At 38.6% G+C, this 22537-nt stretch overlaps 1 protein-coding gene across 2 annotated transcripts in view; it reads left to right on the top strand.

Moving 5' to 3' along the window:
* The window catches only part of adarb2 (adenosine deaminase, RNA-specific, B2 (inactive)), a 401728-nt gene that overhangs the window by 319215 nt on the left and 59976 nt on the right, over positions 1–22537 (top strand). For both annotated transcript variants that reach the window (XM_031903941.1, XM_031903942.1), the window contains exon 4: positions 16993–17107. In XM_031903941.1, coding sequence (XP_031759801.1) covers positions 16993–17107 — 115 coding nt within the window. The remainder of the gene's footprint in view (positions 1–16992; positions 17108–22537) is intronic.

Raw genomic sequence — 22537 nt, 5'->3', positions numbered from 1 at the left:
CTTTCTGATAAAGTTTACTTAGTTTTTACCTTTCCTTCTCCTTTAACACATTTCCATGAATGTCAGTCATTTATCAAAAGATCTGAATTGAAAAAGCACATACAAAAAAAGTCGCAACTTTTTGTCACATGATTTTTTCGTATTGTCCTACAAAAGTCAGCAACAAAAAAAACCCAAAACTTCTAAAACCACAAAGCCAAGAAAGATCTTCCAGTTGCAAAAGGGACATCTCCCTCCTCTTCTACATTATCTCAACCAGTTTCAGATGGAGTATTTTTGCATTTAGATTTGTCACGGTTTTGTTGCATAATAAATTGTAAAATAAAATGTTATTTTTCCACAACAAAATGGGGACTGGGTGCCAAAACACCCAAACAGGAAAAATTGAGCATTAGTAAATACAGGGTCGGACTGGGGCAGGGTTGGACTGGGGGGGGGGTGCCCTGCAGGTGCCCCTGCCGGCCGTGTCTCCTAACCCCCCTTGCAGGGGCCCTACTAATCCCCCTCGAAGGGTCCCCCACCCAATGTCCTCCACTGAGCGGGCATACGTTTAACACGTCAGGGGAGGAATGTTCGGGCAGGGGGAGCACCAGCACGGGTTGAGCCTGGGCCACCGGGGCCCATCGGGATTTTTTTTCCAGTATCCTGGCGGCCCAGTCCGACCCTAGACTGGGGATGCAGGGCCCACCGGGGCTTCTGCCTCAGGGCCCCCTGCACCCCCCAATGGCCCCTGCCGCCTTGACACCCCCCAACACCCTCCGACCCCCTCCCCCGAGCTCGCCTAAATGAAACTTACCTGCAACACGTCGGGGGAGGGAGACCGAAGGATCATGGGAGCACCCGGGGGTTTGGGCCTGAGCCGCCGGGCCCCACTAGGGATAGGGCCCATCGGGTTTTTTCGAGTAAATACATTTGTGAATGCCCCCCCTTAACTCAACACACAAGTTATTTAAAATCAGAGCATTAAAAGGAACAAATGTCTCAATTACTAATTTATTCTCTCCATGTAGATACCAAGACAAGAGCTTCCATGTCTCCCTTGCACACTGATACCCACCCCGCAGATAAACTTGTGTATTTAATGACAGTATAATTGCCAATCACAAACGGCTACACCATATTGCAGACATTTTTAATGTATAATTTACCGGGAACATTTCTTCTTTCAGTTGCTTGAAAATATATATATTTTTTTCATACTTTGGATACAAAAAAATCATAACATAAAAGCCTTAATTTCTATGCAAAGTAGATCTGATGATTGAGGTATAATTAAAATGGAAATTATAGCCTTAATGCTCTATATTTGACTTTTCAAAAAAAAAAAAAAAAAAAACTATTTAAAGAAACTGAAAATGAATATATTCAAGGCATATTAAATCCTTCTAGAATGGCGTTATTGATTTTTACATGCTTTCTTATGTCGGCTAAAACACTTTCTTCATTTATTTCAGTCGATGGAAATAATACAAAATCATTGGGACGTGAAAAGTCTAAATGAATGCAATATTCTGGAAGCTGATATTTAATGCGATAAATATTTGCAATGTCGGGGGGAATCGTTATGAGATGACTAATTACAGGGACCCTCTGAAGCTCACGCAGATTATAGACTCGCCGGCCTGAGCTTGATATTTTGGGATACGTCACCTCCGGGCTAAGGCGCAGTGCAAACATGACATTTTGCTTTTGATCCTTCACTGACTATTTAGAATTTCAAGGAAAAAAAAAAAAGATCACCCACAGCCATAAATCAAATGTCACGTACGGCAGCCTAGTGGAACCATATCAATATTTCATGATGTATGGCTCGCTCGGAGGCTTGGGAAACAGTGACCGTGCCAAAAATGACACCAAGTATGCTTTGCACTTACTCGAGCATGATGTGAGCCCGGAGCAATAGATGTGGATAATGTATACTATTTGGTGAAATATTATTATTGCTGTGTAATGTCTGCATTGTGATGGCTCCTCATGTACGTGCCAGATCATTCGCTTCCACAATGGATTGTTTCTTAGACTGGAGAGCAGAGACGGAAAGGAATCGTTCCTTGCTGTTGTAATAAATTCACCGCCTTTTAATAAGATGCTGGTCATTTAAAGGTATATTCTGGAATATTTGCTGAGGTTCTTGGTGCTGTAGTAGGGGGCTAATTCAGTGTAGCTTGATTTACCCTGGCAGAGTAGTGCTCTAGCTTGTCTTCAATATCCTTTCATCTACTGGAAATGTACTTGCTTTTCTCTAGTCTAAAAACCCAGACTAGACCTTCGTGCCTTATTGTTTCTAGAAAACAATAAGGCAGTCTCCTCAACCTAATTTATTTGTTTGTAGAACCACATGGTGACTCTACCTAAGCTGATCAGAAAACCCTACACTACACTGATGAGCCCCCAAGAAGGGCGAAACCGGTCTGTAGTTGGGAATCTGATCAGCTTCAAACCCAGTGGGTAAGCTGTAGCCTATAGGATAAACCCATGTAAATGGGATTTTTTTAAGAGTTTGGAATTCATTCCCAGAATTCCTTTTGTTTAGAAAAACTGCCCAGTCTCTAGTTTCACGTATTACTCTCCCTGACCTACACTTATCAAAACATTTTCTCAACTCAGTCTTCATTGGACTTTATAGGACTCTTCTTATGGTGCTTGTTATGTCCCACGTCCTGCCCATGTACCGGCAATACTCATAGGGGGGGCATTTATTAATATTCTGATTTGTGTGGTTGTATAGATTTTTTTTACCACTATTTAACACATTTCCACAAATGTCAGTCATTTATCAAAAGATCTGAATTCAAAAAGCACATAGAAAAAAGTCGCAACCTTTTGTCATATGATTTTTCGTATTGTTGTACAAAAGTCAGCAACCAAAAAAACCCCAAAACTTTTAAATCACAAGGCCAAGAAAAGGGAATATTTGCTTAGGTTCTTGGTGCTGTAGTAGGGGGCTAATTCAGTGTAGCTTGATTTACCCTTCCTGTTGGTATTATTGCCCCAGTTAAAGCAGGTTTATATCCTCCATAGTAATTTAAATTGGCCCAAACTAAAAGAGGCTAATGGTACCTTATTGATACCTAGATGTGTTCACATAAGGGAGAATATAAAAATTAACTTTTATTCATGATATTTAAAAAGAGACCCATATTGAGGGTAACATAGTAAGTTAGGTTAAAAAAAGACACACATCCATCTTGTTCAACCATAATGCCTATATATAACCTGCCTAACTGCTAGTTGATCCAGAGGAAGGCAAAAAACCCCATCTGAAGCCTCTCTAATTTGCCGCAGAGGGGAAAAAATTCCTTCCTGACTCCAAGATGGCAATCGGACCGGTCCCTGGGGCAACTTGTATTAAGCTCAATCACTTACATCTCATGGTTCATTTGGGACGTTTTGCTTGATGTCTGTAAAGTTAATACAGCAGCACTGTAATAGGGAAGGGAACAGCTTATAAATAAAGATATACATACATACATATACCTACAGGTATATTGGTCATTGTGGTTTGGACCCACTACTGACTATTGTCATAACACTGATTGAATTGACTGGTTCCTGGGACCAGCTATGTAGGTGAGTGAGAGGAAAATTTATATCATGAAAAAGACACACGTTACCATATAACAAGGCAGAGGCTCATTAGTTTTGCTAAAATCTATGGTATTTTCAACCCCCAAAATATGAGTTCTAGCAAACTGAAACTGTAAAGGGATACGTTAGACACATTTCCATAAGAGATACAGGATCAAGGTTCTCAACATTCCGTTAATCAGAGAACAAAGTGCTCAGATAAGAATTAATGAAAATATGAGAAATGACTTATTACAAAGGGAAAAGCTGATGGAACAATTCAATAACTTCCCAGCGCAGGTAATGAAAGATCAGAGCAGATCTGAGAGAAAACGCTTATACAGTTAAAACTGTTTGAAACAATTACAATTTTTTTGAAAATATAAGATATTATATGGCTTAGTAACATAAGCGCTAAACTGCACCAGAGCATCCAATATGCAAGCTGTATTGCTCCGTCTATTTCAAGCAACAATATAAATGATATTGTTGCCATGGTTAGTTTGGTAAGATTCTTTAATCTTCAGTTGGTTAAGTATTTATTCTGGGGGTATAGTTTCCCTATAAAAAGTTGTCCCTTGACCTTTAGCACTGCTACTGCACCCTGCGGCACCATAAACATGTGGCACAATGTGCAGACTGGGAGCTGTGAGGCTCAAGGGAGCCCGGCACAATGATGTACAAGCTTTTCCACCTACCTCCTATCCATCCTTTTTGCATTGCTCATTCTAGGAGCGCAAATACTCGAGCCTTAAGGCACAAAGAATACATTCAGTTGGAGCTTTGCACCAATATTTTGCACTTTACAGCTTTAGGCGCATGTTATGCAATCGTGGTAGATATAACTCAACACACTGCTGAAATAATATAGGAATTCTACCCACACTGACTTGTTGGAAAAAACATGGCAAATTGCACCCAAAAGCTGCACTTTTTACAATGTTTAATATTCATTATGTTCTAGGCAAAATATAATGCTTGCTGCCTACTCTTTTGCCATATAAAGCACTGGAATTTAGTAAAGATATCCAGCAAAAATGTCAGAACTTCTTTTATCACTGGAGTATGATAGAATGTAATAGACTGCAACACCCATGGTACTTGCTGAGAGTAATTTTAGATGGTCTCAGAGACTACCTTATCCTCTTTGTTATCAGTTGAGAAGAGAGCGTTTATGCATGGTGGAATCCAGTTGAGGGTTGTGGATGTAGGAGGTTGTTGGCACTTTCCCTGGAATTACTGCTATGTTTAGGGTGGTGATAGCTCCAGATCCAGATAGCTCCTTGCATCCATAGGTGCTCTTGCTTACAATGCAGGAGAAGAGGCAGGACTTGTACAACTCAAGAATCATTTATAAGCAGCATCAGTGCATGCAAGAATTGCACCCATCTTGGCATCTCTGCACATGAGGATGCATTTCTAAACATTAGCCCTATTGTCAAGGACTGACTGGTTCTGGTTCCTGCACTCACTCTGTACCAGAGTATAACTGAGTATGACTGCTGCTGTTTATTGTACTGGAGAAGGCACCTCAACCATTAAAAATGGCAAGGCCTCAATAGCTGCAATGTCTGGCCTCCATTTCACAGATAAGAAAGCACCACTACTATCATCCCAGTGAGGCCTCCTTTCCTCCCCCCGCAGTCCTCCAGTAAATGACTATTTCATACTGAGCACTCTCTATCGTCAAGGAGTCTCTTCTTAATTCTGACTACAGTCAAGCAAAATAGCTCCCTTGTTTACTGGGTCTCTCCCCACCCTCTATGGAGCACAAATAAATATCTGGCTTGTTTTGAATCATAGGAACATTTTAGTCCGGCCGTACTGAAACTCCTACTGTGCATTTCTTTTTCATTCTAGGTGGCAAGTACGTGCCGAAATTACATTTTTACTATCATTACCATTTCCATACAAATCAAATCTAATGCTATTCCCACTCCACACTTAAAGTCCAACATTTCTCTTATAGACAACAAAGCATCTTAACCAAGGACTTTTTTTCCTCAGTCCAGAGAAAAGCATCAGTCCAACAGGTATAATTTGCTTTTCTTGTCTGCTTGCTCCTGGAGACCTTTAATGTGAGCTATTTTCTTTACGCTTTTCTCTGTGAATTTACCACAACTGAGAGACGGAGATATGCTGGCACTTAGAAAGGCTTCAGTGGGTAAAGTCTGTTATACGGGCTGCAAAGCCATCTGGACTTGCTGCTGAAAAGGTTGGACATGGTTACGGGCAAGATTTTATCGCATCAGAAGAAAAAAAAAGGTTGCACACGGCTCACATCTTCCAAGGTTGAAGCCGGGATTAGTATAGTTTGTACTTATTTCTATTCTGCCGTTGCAAAAATGACAAGAGATGGAAAGGCGGCAAGAAAAGGCGATATATATCTTGGCTGAATGCTGTGTCAATAATAGCATAGTACAAACAAAAAATAAATTAGTTTTAGTTTTTTTTTTATCACAAACTGTTGGATAGCCATTTATTACTTCATCAGTTGGCTGGGACTTCTCAGCGTTATTTTCTAAACATTCACCAGGCAAGACTGTCTTTTGGAATTCTGTGCGACAGATTTACTAAAATGGGTGCTAAACTGCACTGGTGTTGTTGCCTATTGAAACCAGTCAGTTCTGATCTGTCTATTACAGTGATCCCCAACCAGTGGCTCGGGGGCAATATGTTGCTCCCCAACCCCTTGGATGTTGCTCCCTGTGGCCTTCAAAGCAGGTTATTTTTTCATTTCTGGTAAGGAGGCAAGTTTTGGTTGCATAAAAACCCAGTATAATGCCAAACAGAGCCTTCTGTAGGCTGCCAGTCCACATAGGGGCTATGAAATAGTCAATTATAGCTCTTATTGGCACCCCAGGAACCTTTTTCATGCTTGTGTTGCTCTCCAAAACTTTTTCCATTTAAATGTGGCTAACAGGTATAAAAGGTTGGGGATCCCTGGTCTATTACATGATACCAAAATGGAAAAAGAGATTTCATTGGCTGCTCTAGGTAACTGTACTGGTGTATTTAGCAAACCAGTGGTAGGGGGTGTAGGGGGTGGCATATGATTCCCCTTGAGACTATAGCTGCTGAACAGTAGAGCACTGTTATATTGCAACCTTCTCTATCAAGGAATGTAAGAAACGAGTGCCAGTGGTTAACTGAAAAGACAAAAAGTACTTCCTTTGTACAATAATCATTGGGCAATAGATCTGACGGTGCAGAGACAGGGAGACTGAATATTCACAGCCACACCTGGCTGAGTTGAAGATGGATAGGATGGGCACTACAGTGAGATAGATCCCCCCAGTGGAAACCCTGAGTCACTGAGGGTAATTATATCTTAGTTGGGATCAAGTACAGGTACTGTTTTATTATTACAGAGAAAAGGGAATCATTTAACCATTAAATAAACCCAATAGGGCTGTTCTGCCCCCAATAAGGGGTAATTATATCTTAGTTGGGATCAAGTACAGGTACTGTTTTATTATTACAGAGAAAAGGGAATCATTTAACCATGAAATAAACCCAATAGGGCTGTTCTGTCCCCAATAAGGGGTAATTATATCTTAGTTGGGATCAAGTACAGGTACTGTTTTATTATTACAGAGAAAAGGGAATCATTTAACCATTAAATAAACCCAATAGGGCTGTTCTGCCCCCAATAAGGGGTAATTATATCTTAGTTGGGATCAAGTACAGGTACTGTTTTATTATTACAGAGAAAAGGGAATCATTTAACCATTAAATAAACCCAATAGGGCTGTTCTGCCCCCAATAAGGGGTAATTATATCTTAGTTGGGATCAAGTACAGGTACTGTTTTATTATTACAGAGAAAAGGTAATCATTTAACCATTAAATAAACCCAATAGGACTGTTCTGCCCCCAATAAGGGGTAATTATATCTTAGTTGGGATCAAGTACAGGTACTGTTTTATTATTACAGAGAAAAGGGAATCATTTAACCATTAAATAAACCCAATAGGACTGTTCTGCCCCCAATAAGGGGTAATTATATCTTAGTTGGGATCAAGTACAGGTACTGTTTTATTATTACAGAGAAAAGGGAATCATTTAACCATTAAATAAACCCAATAGGGCTGTTCTGCCCCAATAAGGGGTAATTATATCTTAGTTGGGATCAAGTACAGGTACTGTTTTATTATTACAGAGAAAAGGGAATCATTTAACCATTAAATAAACCCAATAGGGCTGTTCTGCCCCCAATAAGGGGTAATTATATCTTAGTTGGGATCAAGTACAGGTACTGTTTTATTATTACAGAGAAAAGGGAATCATTTAACCATTAAATAAACCCAACAGAGCTGTTCTGCCCCCAATAAGGGGTAATTATATCTTAGTTGGGATCAAGTACAGGTACTGTTTTATTATTACAAAGAAAAAGTACATCAATTTTAAAAATCAGAATTATTTGATAAAAATGGAGTCTATGGGAGACAGGCTTTCTGTAATTCAGAGCTTTCTGGATAATGGGTTTCTGGATAAGGGATTCCATACCTGTACTAGAATGGTACCAAAGTGTTCCATTACCACATAAAGGCACAAGGCCAGAGATGGTTTTCTTTTATACAGGTCATTGAACTCCAAGGTGGTTTATACAATCCTTACACTTGAACATTGTGGATCCATCATTTCTAATAATACAAAAAAAGCAGTGAGTAGTGATGAGCGAAATTTTTAGCCAGGCTTGTATTCGCTGTGAAATTCAGCATTTTGTCATTGGCAAAGGGTTTGTGAAACTGGCGCAAAAATTTACCACTGTTGTGTCAAAAAAGTTGCGCATGCCGAAGAAGTTTCATGCATTTTTCGTTGTTTTGCGAATTTTTCAGCAGTTTTGAGAATTTTTTGGCAAAGCGAAATGGGCAGATTCACTCATCATTAGCAGTGAGCAATGTGAACTACATCAATTTTGTCATCACCAAACACCCATTTATAGGAAAATATTTCCCATGCCTTTTTGCATTGGACATTAGAAGCAGTTGGCAGCTATATATTTGAGTTGTAGCATAAATAAAAGTCGGATTTGGATTATTCTTTGGCTGATGCCTTTAATCCCTGGGAACAACCATTTAGGCAAAAGCACCATTCAGTGATTCATTCGAGTTTGTCAGAAAGTTTAGTTCTACTCCAACTTTGCGAAGTCTTGCCAGATAATTTGAAACCTGAGGAGAGATCCAACACTTCAATAGTATGAAAAGCAGATTGCCATATGCCCCTACAAATCAAGTATCAGGCCATTAGCATTGCTACAGCAGGATATCCACAACTTCTAGGCTAAAAGACAGCATGAACCTTGACAGAAATAAAAAAAAAAAGAAATCCAATATGCCTGTAATGAGTGCCTTTTGCTTCAATTGTGTCCTCACCATCCAGAGCAGAGACGTGCTTCTATATAAAGCCTCGCTGAGATCACGAATAGGGCAGAGGACTTGGGTTTAACTCTTGTGGGCCTCACAGCCTTGAGCAACAAAGGAATTAATCCGAGCCGTGCTCTTTGTAATTACAAGAATGTGTTTTACACATCTTTATCTGTAATTCAGGACACTGAGCTGAATGGAACATTGCGGCAGAACCCAGCGCGCGTTGTACTTTCAACCCTTTCACCTCTATCGATCCTGACAAGTCTCAAAAAACCACATATGAGAATACAAATGCAGACAATTTCATTTCGGCCATAAGCTCCGGGTTTGCCGGAATGGCAGCAAATAACAAGATATCAAAATGGAGTAAATACATTGTTAGGGGAGGCCTGCCACACAGATGCAAAATGTAATTTGAAAGACTACAGACGAAGCAATATGTTTTCGGCATCAACCATCCCCCTGTGTAAGCCGATTTATAGAGCTTTTAAGTGGCGGGGAAAAAAAACATAACATTTGTGCTAATTTAATATCTGTTCTAGTACAACAGCTTGACACCTGAGGCTTGCCCTAAAGCGGTTACAGGGCTGGCAAATGGGCATGCTGCTTCACACTTCTAAATTATTCAGCGCGGCAGCCAACCTTACATATGTCCCTGTAGGGAAGGGCTTTATAGGTTAAGGTTTGGGAACGAAAATGGCCCGGCCACCAGATGTACTATTGACTTTGGAACAATTCAACAGTATCCATATTGACATTGTTCCTTTTGCAAGCAATACATGACGGTTTATCACAAACTGTTAAACAGTAGGCCGGAAAAATGAGGGGGCATTTCTGGTACTTTTCTTGGCACGTTGCATTGGAAGTGGGGGCTGTTTTATAGCTAAAAATAAGCACCTTTATTTGTTACTCTTCATTTCTATTATTAAAGCAACAGGAAAGCTTAAAAGCATGGCTTATAGTGTGCACTTAACATTTATTCTCAGTATATCTGCATCTATTTATAGGAACTGGAGCAGCCACATCATTCTCATCATGGGATTTAGGATGCATTAGATAAGCTACATATAGAGGTAATGGCAGTGCATCAAATTTAAAGTCAGTAAAAAGCCAAACCATATTATTTATGTGTTGCACAAACCAGAAATTATGCTCTATTATTGGTAGAAATCTACTGCCATGTTCTCTGCCGCCATCTTGGGACTCTCAGTTTCCATCCACTATAGGGGAAGTTCTGCTCAGCCTATCGGTGCTAGTGATGAGCGAATCTGTTCTGTTTCACTTTGTGAACCGGAAAAAAAATCGCGAAACAGGGGGGGAAATGTTGCACGTTAAAAAAAAGATAAGTTTGACGTGACAATATGTTTGAGGTGCGACAATACTTTTGATGAGAGAGACAATTCTTTTGGCGCAAGACAATTCTTTTTGACGTGAGAGACAATTCTTTAATGAGAGACAATTCTTTTTGACGTGAGAGACAATTCTTTAATGAGAGACAATCCTTTTGATGAGAGATAATTGTTTTGGCGCAAGACAATTCTTTCTGACGCAAGACAATCCTTTTTGACACGAGAGACAATTCTTTTGACGAGCGTGACAATTTTTGGAATTGCATGTGGCGAATTTTTCCATGGTAAATTTTGTCGCCCGTTTCGTGAAAAAATATGCCAATGGCAAAATGTGGAAATTTGCCCAGAATTCATGTGTGGCAAATTTTTTTGTCCATCACTACTCAGTTCTCATTCATGATGGAAATGATGCTTCTGAGTGCCCAGTGTCCTCAGTCACATTAATCTGAGGGGAGGGGGATCAGACTCTGAAATTATCCAAAACAATGGAAGGGCAAGGTTTGAAAGTCAGGTTCCATACATTCAGCATCACACATCAAGCTATAACAAGTATGAGCATTGCAGAATTTGCTTGGTGTTGTGTAGATTTAGTTATCACCTAAGCCAGTTGTAATTATCCATAAGAGGCTCAGTGCACTGGTGAAACCCAACTCCAGAAACCACAGTAATCCCCAAAACTCATGTCCAAGGGGCAAAGTTCATTGATGACTTGCAGTGACAAGTAGAAATCAAACCCATCACTGTTGGGGTTTATGATATTTGTAGTTACAGAACAAAATAATGTGAATAGAGAACGTGCCCTACAAGCAGATATTCCTATATATATTTCCTATAAACATGTTTATCTTTGTATTTATACACATTGAAAAGCTGCTGTGGTTGCTCTGAGGGTATAGCCTCAACTAGAATCAACTTTTTCCAGATATTTTAGGTCTAGGCCATCATTCCTGGTCAAAGCTTTGGTCAGAGTAACACCACTCGTGACAAATAGAGGTGCTTATCTTTAGCTATAAAACAGCCCTCACTTCCAATGCTACAATTTATGAAGGTAACAGTTATATGAAACCAACGTTGTATCGGTAACTGGGCATTCATTCCAAGAAAATTTTGGGGCACAAACAAATTTCCATCTAACTGGCCAGCAATCTACCTAGAATTTACCAAACATCTAAAATCCATAATTCATCACTATATAGGGAAAAATGTACCCCCTACCATAAAATGCAAGGATATTAGGTCTATTAGTAAAGTGTGACTGAAGTTTATCAGAGCACAGGTCACATGGTTGTGGCACCCTGGGAAATAAAGAATATGGCTATTAAAAATTAAATATAAAAATTGGTGTTTTTGAAAAACAGATTCCAATGCAGGATTCTGCTGGAGAACAGTTACATAGGGTTGAAAAAAGACCAGAGTCCATCAAGTTCAACCCTTCCAAGTAAACCCAGCACCCACACCCTATACTTACCAATCTATACACTCACATATATAAACTATATATACAACCATTAATACTGACTGTAGATATTAGTATCACAATAGCCTTGGATACTATACTATACTGTTCAAGAACAGTATTCCTACTAGTAGCAGCTACTTGTCACAGCTACAAAAATAGATAATTTACTGAGTCTCAGTATTGTCTATGGCAGGGTATTTTCTGGCATTTAGTAGCCGTGACAAGTAGCTGCTACTAAGTAGCTCTGTGTGTCTAGCCCTTACTTTACCTAGTGAGCCTGCAAGTGACTTTAAATAACACAAAACTGCAACTTTTCTCTGTGCTTCTATAAACTCTGCCCAAGCCTGTATGCTAATCTAACCTTTCAGATATTTTATCCAATAAACCCAGAGGCAGGAGATGAATAAAAAAAAAATATTTACAAAAAGGCTTTCTTTGGGATAATCTATCGATTTAATATCTCCGTGACACAAGTGGAATGCCATCTTCACTCAGATGCCCAGCAGTGCAAACCATGAAGCATTACTTGTGTGTATCATTGAGCTCGCCGCAGGCATGGTTCATCAGGGTGATTACGGCTTGCTTAAAGGTTTATTATATGTCTGCTTTGTGAAATGTATTTATCGTTCTATTAAAGTCTGTGCATATTGATAGAGATACAACTCGGCGAAAGTATCTATAGAACAAATCAGAAAACAAGTTACAGTCCCGGATATTAAATGTAGAATGTTAAGCAGGTGAAATATATTCCTAAAACGAATTGGAGGAATAATTCTCAACTATTTAGTGAAGGTGTCGCATATAAATGTAGCATTAAACAAATCTACTAAAACCGGTGTTCTAGGAGCAGAAGAACATTGTAGATCGCAAGGATCTACAATGAATTAAGGATTGGCATCGTTATTATGTGGGTGATGAGCAAATGTTTTTGCCACGCATGGATTTGCTTTCGCCAATTGGTGAATTTTACCCAGTGAGGAAAAAGTTGTGTCAAATCAAAAAAAGTTGTGTCAATAAATTTGCTGTTTCGCCACATAAGTCACGACTGTGGCAAAAAAACTTGCTGTCATGGCTAAAAAAAGTTCTGTAGTTGCCGCATTTTGTGAATTTTGTGCAAATTTTACAAATGTTCCAGGAAAGCAAAACAGGACAGATAGAGAGACATTCTATATTTCCACATGTAATTATTTATTGCGGGACCTTGTTTTGTGGATTTACCCAGTGTCGGACTGGGAACCCAGGGGCCCACCAAAAAACCTTAGACCCTAGGCCCACTCTCCAAACTATTTTTCCTCCTTCCCTCACCCAACCTCTCCTAGTCTCTTTTATTTACATGCTTCCATCCAGGGTCGGACTGGGTCGCCGGGACACCGGGAAAAATCCTGTTGGGCCCCGGTGGCCCAGACCCGACCCTTTGCCGGCACTCCCTCTGCCCAACCGTTCCTCCCCTGCTTCCATCTATTTCTCTTCTTAGTTCAGAAATAGGGAATGACCATAAGGGCAGTGACACACAAGGAGATTAGTCGCGCCACGACAAACTCTGGACAACTAATCTCCCCGCAATGCCATCCCACTGGCTAGAATAAAACACTGAAAGAAAATGTCATTACCTTTTGGGTAAAAAAAAATGTCTCACCATTCTGAACTATTCTGCTCATCTTTACTTGCACCTTTATGTAGCTGCGGTAATCTCATTGCCCAAGTGACTTTCTTCTGAAAAGGACACTATTGTGTGTTTGGTGTTGGGAGTAAGAGGATCTGAAGCTGTTTGTACCCTCAACTGGGAATAGAGTGGTGGCTGACATTAATGGGCCTTCGGCTTAAACCTAGAGGCCAAACCCATAGGATTGACATTACTGGATACTGAGATATTAGGGTAAAAAATGAAATGTGTTCCATTTTATCATATCTTATGGCATGAAGCAAGAAGCACAACATTGTCTTTGGTACAAGGGCTGCTTCTGAGTGACCTTTATTGTTGCTTGTGAAGGTTTTGTAAATGTTACTCTAGTGACAGCTGTCAGAAGGGCGAACATCTGGGTTCCACAACAATCAGTTCAAATGAAGCCTAAAAAAGGCAAAACCTGATATAATTCTGTTGGTATTTACTCGGCAAGGGTGGCCTCTTGTTCGAAATAAGGGAAAGTGAAATTTGAGCTTTTTTTTTTTAAATTAACTACATTGGGCACTAATTTAGGTTAAAAAAAACACAGCCAATGTCCTCAATTTGTTGATGGGGGATATTTACTAAAATATGTACTTAATTGCACCAGTGCAGTAACCAGTAGCAACCAATCAGCAAATGGCTTTGATCACTACACTTACAACCAGATGAATTCAATTTAATGCTTATGTTTTGCCACATAAATCATGGCAAAAAAATGTATTTTATTATTATTTTTTATTTTTTTAACAAAACTTTTTGATATCAGCAGACACTTTGGTTTTTACCTTACCTTGGGGGTTTTTTCAAAATCCCAAAACGTTACCTGGCAATATAATATTAGGGGGCATGTTTATTAATTTGTATACCTATGTATTAATATTACATTGTTATCAGTAATTGTGAGGATTTGTAGCAATTTTTAACCACCAATTTTTTAAACTCATTTTTGTAAAACCGCACAAGAAAAATGCAGCAGCAAAAATTATGTTTTAGCCCTGATTTATGCAAAATATGAACACGAAAATGAATAAATCAGATTAACTTTTAGGATTATAAACCAAGGTTAGTATCTGGTTTCGGAGTTGGATTTCCATTATATCAGTTTTTTTTTTCCCTTTCCACAGTTACATCATTATTTAATTCCCATATCACTAAAACTAGTAGAAATTTATGCAGAGGATTTCCTATACATTTAGATCATATTTTTAATCTGCAGGTCTAATGGTAAACGCTGAGTTTTAAAGGAGAAGGAAAGTCATTTTGGCATTTTACTGCCAATAGATTCGCCACATTAGTTCCACCTAGAACAATACTGTATATTTATTCTTTACCATACCTGAGTAAAGAGCCCTTGACGCTCCCTCCATTTGTTTAAGATAGCAGCTGCCATTGTAGCTTGGTCTCCGTAGCTTCCTGCTGCAGCTCTAGCTGCTGGTAGCTCAGATTACACATTCCTATGGGGACGGGGGTGAGTTTTAGGAATTCTTAAGGGAGGGGGGGAGCAGGAGAAGGGAGAGAGCCTGGAAATGAAGGATTTTTCTGAGAGAGGAAGTCTGATACCCAAGAACATGTTTACAAATAAGGAGACAAGAAATCCTCTGTTTCTTTTGATAGAGGACACTGTGAGTTCTTATGGCTGATAAAGCTTACCGTACTTAGTTTTTACCTTTCCTCCTCCTTTAGATTGGGAACTTTATGACATATTTCATAGTCTACCAGATTTAAAAAATACATTGAATAAACCAAGCAGTCACTTAGCAACAACACTTGGCACTCAAACTCCGCAACTGTTTCTCTCCACAAGTACAGGGGTAAAGAGTTTATCAAGAGCCTTAGATAAAACCACGTTCCAATAACAGGGCAGAAGGTTTGCTTTATATTCTTGCTTTCCTTACCTTGGTTTATTTATATGATTCTGAAGTTGACCTTTTCTTTTGATTATAACATTAAAATAATATCCACTTCTCCTCTGCAAATGCATATTCCATGAATATGAATGGGTCTTTTAATAGGTTTAGTGGGTTGCTATCGCATACAAAGAGGCAATGTCATTAAATTGCAAAGATGTCAAAATGTTAAATGAATTACACCATTAGCCGCTGTTAAGGTCTATGCAGAAACTGTTTACATCTTTTATAAAAGTCAGGCAATGCCTTTATTTTCAATTAATGCCCATCTAAAAAGCCCTTGGGTAACAGATGCATTAAGCCCCATTCCCAGCCACCACTTTTAATTAGTTCGTAAGATTTGCCTTTTGCAGAAAAACATTTCTTGATCTTGCGATGGGGGAGAAACTGGGCCTTCGCCATTCACAAGCTGCTCATTGGACTAAGGGCTCAATTTACTCACTAACTCCCCTTGCTGTTTCTTTCTTTACAACCCTTAATGGGGCCCTAGACCTCACATTTACCTGCAGAAGTGTTCTTACTACAGGGGATTATCTATGTTTGCATATATTTGGAATATGCCTTAGTACACCCAATGGGAATACCTAGGGTCTTGTCCCTACTATCAAATCTGATGGCAACCTGCCCACTGACGTCATTATACACCCCTTGACTGCTAGGCTCCTCCTTACTTCTGGCCAGTGTTGGAATGGGGTGCCAGGGGCCCACCAGAAAACCTTAGACTCCAAACAATTTTTCCTTCTCTCTTCAATCGCATTATTTATTTTCTTAATCACTTTTTCATACATATTATTATTTATTCTTCCTTCTATTTATTTTCTCATATAGAAATGAGGAATGACCATGGTAAAAGCATACAAGAAAAATGGCTAGGTGAGCAGGAGGGCCCACTGACACCTGGGCCCACCGGGAGTTTTCATGGTATCTTGATGGGCCAGTCCGACACTGCTTCTGACCCCTTGCACTAGGATTATAACACAATAGAACACCTGTAGGAGGTGCTATGTAGGCTACCTGGGAGACAATGGCTATTAATCAAGGCTAAAACTGTGGGACCTACATAGAATCTTGGGAAAATAAAGCAAAGGGAAACTACTGTAATGTAGTTAATTTTAAAAAAAAAACAAGAGATAATTGTAATAAAATAAATTCTAGACTCCAATATCGTAAAATGTAGATATGGCGGCACAGTTGGATAAAAACCAAGTATTTCAAGGTCTTCTCCAATCTTTGTTAGGAGTTGGAAAAAAAACACTGGGCAGGTCAAATTGCTGAAATTAGACTTTTCCTCAATGTTGCCCAGAGATGGGGATGTTGGTAGATGGAGGTAGATGGAGGTGGGACATTAGTAGATTACGTTGCATGTTACTGTCCCATTAAAGACAACTCAGGTTCTCTTCCATGGTACCCTGTTATCAGTACCCCCAAACAGCGTTGTGCTGTATGTATGGGATCAATAGAAAATGTATTTGACTGTGATTTCAGTTGGAAATATGAACTGCTGAGCTCTGCTTACAGACCAGGTTACGGGCCCTCATGTTTGACCGGATGGAGTCAGCAACTGCAAGAAGCGTTGGTACTTTTGTGTAATGTGCCTTTAGAAAGCAGCTATGGAAATGGTTCATACAAGAGTTGTGACTTACTTTTTGTGGGGGTTTTTTTGTGTTTTTTAGGACTTTGCAGACTGTGTATATCAGCTGGTCATACAGAAATTCCAGGAACTGACAGATCACTTTTCGTCGGTGTGTTCTCGCCACAAGGCTTTGGCGGCCATTGTAATGACTAGAGGTAAGAGAACCAAGTCACATATGTTATTTCTGCACTTAAAGGTACAGGTGCAATCAGGGGCAAATTACCCTGAACATTGTGGCCACTGTAGCACAAAGGGCACAAAGGCCATGATAAAAATAACAAGGCAGGGGTATAATCTGCTGCATACATCAAAAGGACTTACTTATTCTGACAAGAATAAAGCCCTTGGGCCACCACATTTTTGTTGGCCACCTTGAGGCACCTGCATGACCCTGTCACTCCACCGCACTAAAACTGCATTGCTATACAAGCATGAAAACATTTTATTCTGATCTAGGATTTTTCTTTATCATTTTCTTATTCTGAAGCCTAGAATAACACATCAGACTTGGGTTTACACCACATTAGCTAACAGCAATTACAAGACATTAGGGCTACTTTATTATTATTATTATTATTATTATTATTATTGGGTAATTACACATTTTTTTACACATTTTGCCTTGCCCTAAGTTTATTCCTAAAAACACAACATTTTGCACCGCTTAGTGCCCTTTAATGTGTATCAAAGGAAGGACGGAGGTCCCTGCCCTGTAAAGCTTACAATCTAAGAGTCATCCAAAGAATATCTTCCTAATAGGGGCATCTTCTTGCATTTTGTTCGATGTATATGAACTAAGGTTCAAGGCTAAGTAGAGTATGTTTCTTGCTGAGTAACTGCCCTTGGGTGCAAGGCTGGGTGCTAATCCTCTGCCTATCGGTTACCATTTTAGCACCCACCTGTGGGTTCAATGCATGTTTTTAGTGTTTGTGATCTGGTTTAGTATTTGGAGTTTAGAGACAGTGTTGGCTAGATCAGAAGCAGCAGAATAATATACCGTTCCTGGTATGATTTATCAGTTAAGCAAAGGCTGTATTTAGTGTGTGAAGGAGAAGGAAACTGGCAGGCTGCTAAATATATGAGACGCTTGTAAGTGAAATCATAAATCCGCTAACCTATTGCCTGCCTGCGCCCTAACAACTGCACTCTGGAGCAAAATGTCTGCAGTTAATTGTAAAGCAATAGAAGGCAATTATCACAGACGTAGAAGGAAACATAAGGGGGGAATTCAGTATCTCATTGTATCAGCAGAAAGGATATGTTTTATATCTGTCTAGCTATCCATCTGTCACTTTAACTCTACGGAATCTATCAGTTTGTCTGTCTGTCTGTCATCTATCTATCTATCATCTATCTGTCTATCTATCTATCTATCTATCATCTATCTATCTATCATCTATCTATCTTTCTATCTATCTTTCTTTCTATCTTTCAATCTACTCTATCTATCTATCTATCTATCTATCTATCTATCTATCTATCATCTATCTATATATGCATCTCTTGTATAGGTTATAAGCTAATCTACCTGGTGGTTTGTATTTCTATCTATCTATCTATCTATCTATCTATCTATCAATCAATCTATCTATCTGTCGTTCTTTCTGTCTGCCTGTCACCTATCTATCTATCTATCTATCTATCTATCTGTCTGTCTGTCATCTATCTATCATCTATCTCCCTTTTGTATAGGTTATGAGTTGATCTACCCATGGGTGTGTTATTTTGTCTGTCTGCCTGTCTGTCTGTCTGTCTGTTTATCTATCTGTCTATCTATGTATCTATCTATCTATCTATCATCTATCTATCTATCATCTATCTATCTATCTATCTATCTATCTATCTGTCATCTATCTATCATCTATCTCCCTTTTGTATAGGTTATGAGTTGATCTACCCATGGGTGTGTTATTTTGTCTGTCTGCCTGTCTGTCTGCCTGTCTGTCTGTCTGTCTGTTTATCTATCTGTCTATCTATGTATCTATCTATCTATCATCTATCTATCATCTATCTATCTATCTATCCATCTATCTTTGTGTTTATCTTTCTATCTATCTCTCATGTATCAGATGGTCTGTAAGTAAATAGATCAGTTATCTACCTACCTACATACTGTCTATCATTTATCTATTAAAGAAGCAGTTAGAATGTAAATAAAGGGAAATGTAATAGAAAATCCAATATCTTTTTGTATTAACAGATATTATATTTATCAATCTATCAGTCTGTCTGTTGGTCTATCTATCCATCTATCTGTCTGTCTATAAGGCATCTATCAAGCTATCATTCCCCATTTGCAGCCTGATACTGGTTACAAATCAAAGCTCCCTATGATATATCCTGTGTTTGGAATCATAAGTATGATTTACCACTTTCCCTGGAATATTCTGACAATATCAGAATTGAATTTCACAGGCAAGGGGAAAATAATAAATGCCGTCTATTTCCGCTTAATGTTGATTTACGGTACACCTCACTTTAATAACAGTAAAATACTCCTCGGTTCTTTCCGTTGTGTCAGTTATTCCATATACGGCAATAAATGTTTTGGTGGAGAGTAAAATGAATGTACATTGATTATCGGGGGTGATACGTGATTTATAGGGCACTGTCTGGGTTTACGGAATAAATGATTAGATTGCTAAAGAAAGCCATTAGCTGCTATATATTGAGTGCGACTGCAACGTCATCCCAGAAACCCCATTGTCCTACATTCACGCACAATCAGAGGGAGATGGATGGAATTCTGGAGAAAGCTATTACACATCTCTGTGTTTGCTGGCAAGAGATTATCCTGAATATTATACTGCTGATACAGTGAATTATATGCTAGCTCTTTATAATCTCACTATAAATTCACGTTATGACCAATATAGACTTTCAGAAGTCAGTGGCAGGGTGGCTCTTTAACCCTAAAGATGCCCCCAGTAGCCCCCCATTCTCTGTGCTGCTGGCACTTACCTGAGCTTAGGTACCCACTCACTATATACTGTATATATACAATATAAATGTCACAGTATAACCTGAGCTTAGGGGCCCACTCACTATATACTGTATATATACACTATAAATGTCACAGTATAACCTGAGCTTAGGGGCCCACTCACTATATACTGTATATATACACTATAAATGTCACAGTATAACCTGAGCTTAGGGGCCCACTCACTATATACTGTATATATACACTATAAATGTCACAGTATAACCTGAGCTTAGGGGCCCACTCACACTATACTGTGTATATAGAGTATAAATGTCACACTATACTGTATATATAGAATATAAATGTCACACTATACTGTATATATACACTATAAATGTCACAGTATAACCTGAGCTTAGGGACCCACTCACTATATACTGTATATATACACTATAAATGTCACAGTATAACCTGAGCTTAGGTACCCACTCACTATATACTGTATATATACACTATAAATGTCACAGTATAACCTGAGCTTAGGGGCCCACTCACTATATACTGTATATATACACTATAAATGTCACAGTATAACCTGAGCTTAGGGGCCCACTCACAATATACTGTATATATACAATATAAATGTCACAGTATAACCTGAGCTTAGGGGCCCACTCACTATATACTGTATATATACACTATAAATGTCACAGTATAACCTGAGCTTAGGTACCCACTCACTATATACTGTATATATACAATATAAATGTCACAGTATAACCTGAGCTTAGGTACCCACTCACTATATACTGTATATATACACTATAAATGTCACAGTATAACCTGAGCTTAGGTACCCACTCACTATATACTGTATATATACAATATAAATGTCACAGTATAACCTGAGCTTAGGGGCCCACTCACAATATACTGTATATATACAATATAAATGTCACAGTATAACCTGAGCTTAGGTACCCACTCACTATATACTGTATATATACACTATAAATGTCACAGTATAACCTGAGCTTAGGGGCCCACTCACTATATACTGTATATATACACTATAAATGTCACAGTATAACCTGAGCTTAGGTACCCACTCACTATATACTGTATATATACACTATAAATGTCACAGTATAACCTGAGCTTAGGTACCCACTCACTATATACTGTATATATACAATATAAATGTCACAGTATAACCTGAGCTTAGGGGCCCACTCACAATATACTGTATATATACAATATAAATGTCACAGTATAACCTGAGCTTAGGTACCCACTCACTATATACTGTATATATACACTATAAATGTCACAGTATAACCTGAGCTTAGGGGCCCACTCACTATATACTGTATATATACACTATAAATGTCACAGTATAACCTGAGCTTAGGGGCCCACTCACTATATACTGTATATATACACTATAAATGTCACAGTATAACCTGAGCTTAGGGGCCCACTCACTATATACTGTATATATACACTATAAATGTCACAGTATAACCTGAGCTTAGGGGCCCACTCACTATATACTGTATATATACACTATAAATGTCACAGTATAACCTGAGCTTAGGGGCCCACTCACTATATACTGTATATATACACTATAAATGTCACAGTATAACCTGAGCTTAGGGGCCCACTCACTATATACTGTATATACACTATAAATGTCACAGTATAACCTGAGCTTAGGGGCCCACTCACTATATACTGTATATATACAATATAAATGTCACAGTATAACCTGAGCTTAGGGGCCCACTCACTATATACTGTATATATACAATATAAATGTCACAGTATAACCTGAGCTTAGGGGCCCACTCACTATATACTGTATATATACAATATAAATGTCACAGTATAACCTGAGCTTAGGGGCCCACTCACTATATACTGTATATATACAATATAAATGTCACAGTATAACCTGAGCTTAGGGGCCCACTCACTATATACTGTATATATACACTATAAATGTCACAGTATAACCTGAGCTTAGGGACCCACTCACTATATACTGTATATATACACTATAAATGTCACAGTATAACCTGAGCTTAGGGGCCCACTCACTATATACTGTATATATACACTATAAATGTCACAGTATAACCTGAGCTTAGGGGCCCACTCACAATATACTGTATATATACAATATAAATGTCACAATATAACCTGAGCTTAGGGGCCCACTCACTATATACTGTATATATACAATATAAATGTCACAGTATAACCTGAGCTTAGGGACCCACTCACTATATACTGTATATATACACTATAAATGTCACAGTATAACCTGAGCTTAGGGGCCCACTCACTATATACTGTATATATACACTATAAATGTCACAGTATAACCTGAGCTTAGGGACCCACTCACTATATACTGTATATATACACTATAAATGTCACAGTATAACCTGAGCTTAGGTACCCAGTCACTATATACTGTATATATAGAGTATAAATGTCACACTATCCTGTATATATAGAATATAAATGTCACACTATACTGTATATATAGAATATAAATGCCACACTATACTGTATATATAGAATATAAATGTCACAATATACTGTATATATACAATAAAAATGTCACAATAAACTGTATATATATACAATA

The sequence above is a fragment of the Xenopus tropicalis genome, chromosome 6 (assembly GCF_000004195.4).
Source record: "Xenopus tropicalis strain Nigerian chromosome 6, UCB_Xtro_10.0, whole genome shotgun sequence".
NCBI classification, from domain to species: domain Eukaryota; kingdom Metazoa; phylum Chordata; class Amphibia; order Anura; family Pipidae; genus Xenopus; species Xenopus tropicalis.
Note: the sequence above shows the minus strand (reverse complement) of the source record. Positions and strands in the feature narration are given on the sequence as shown.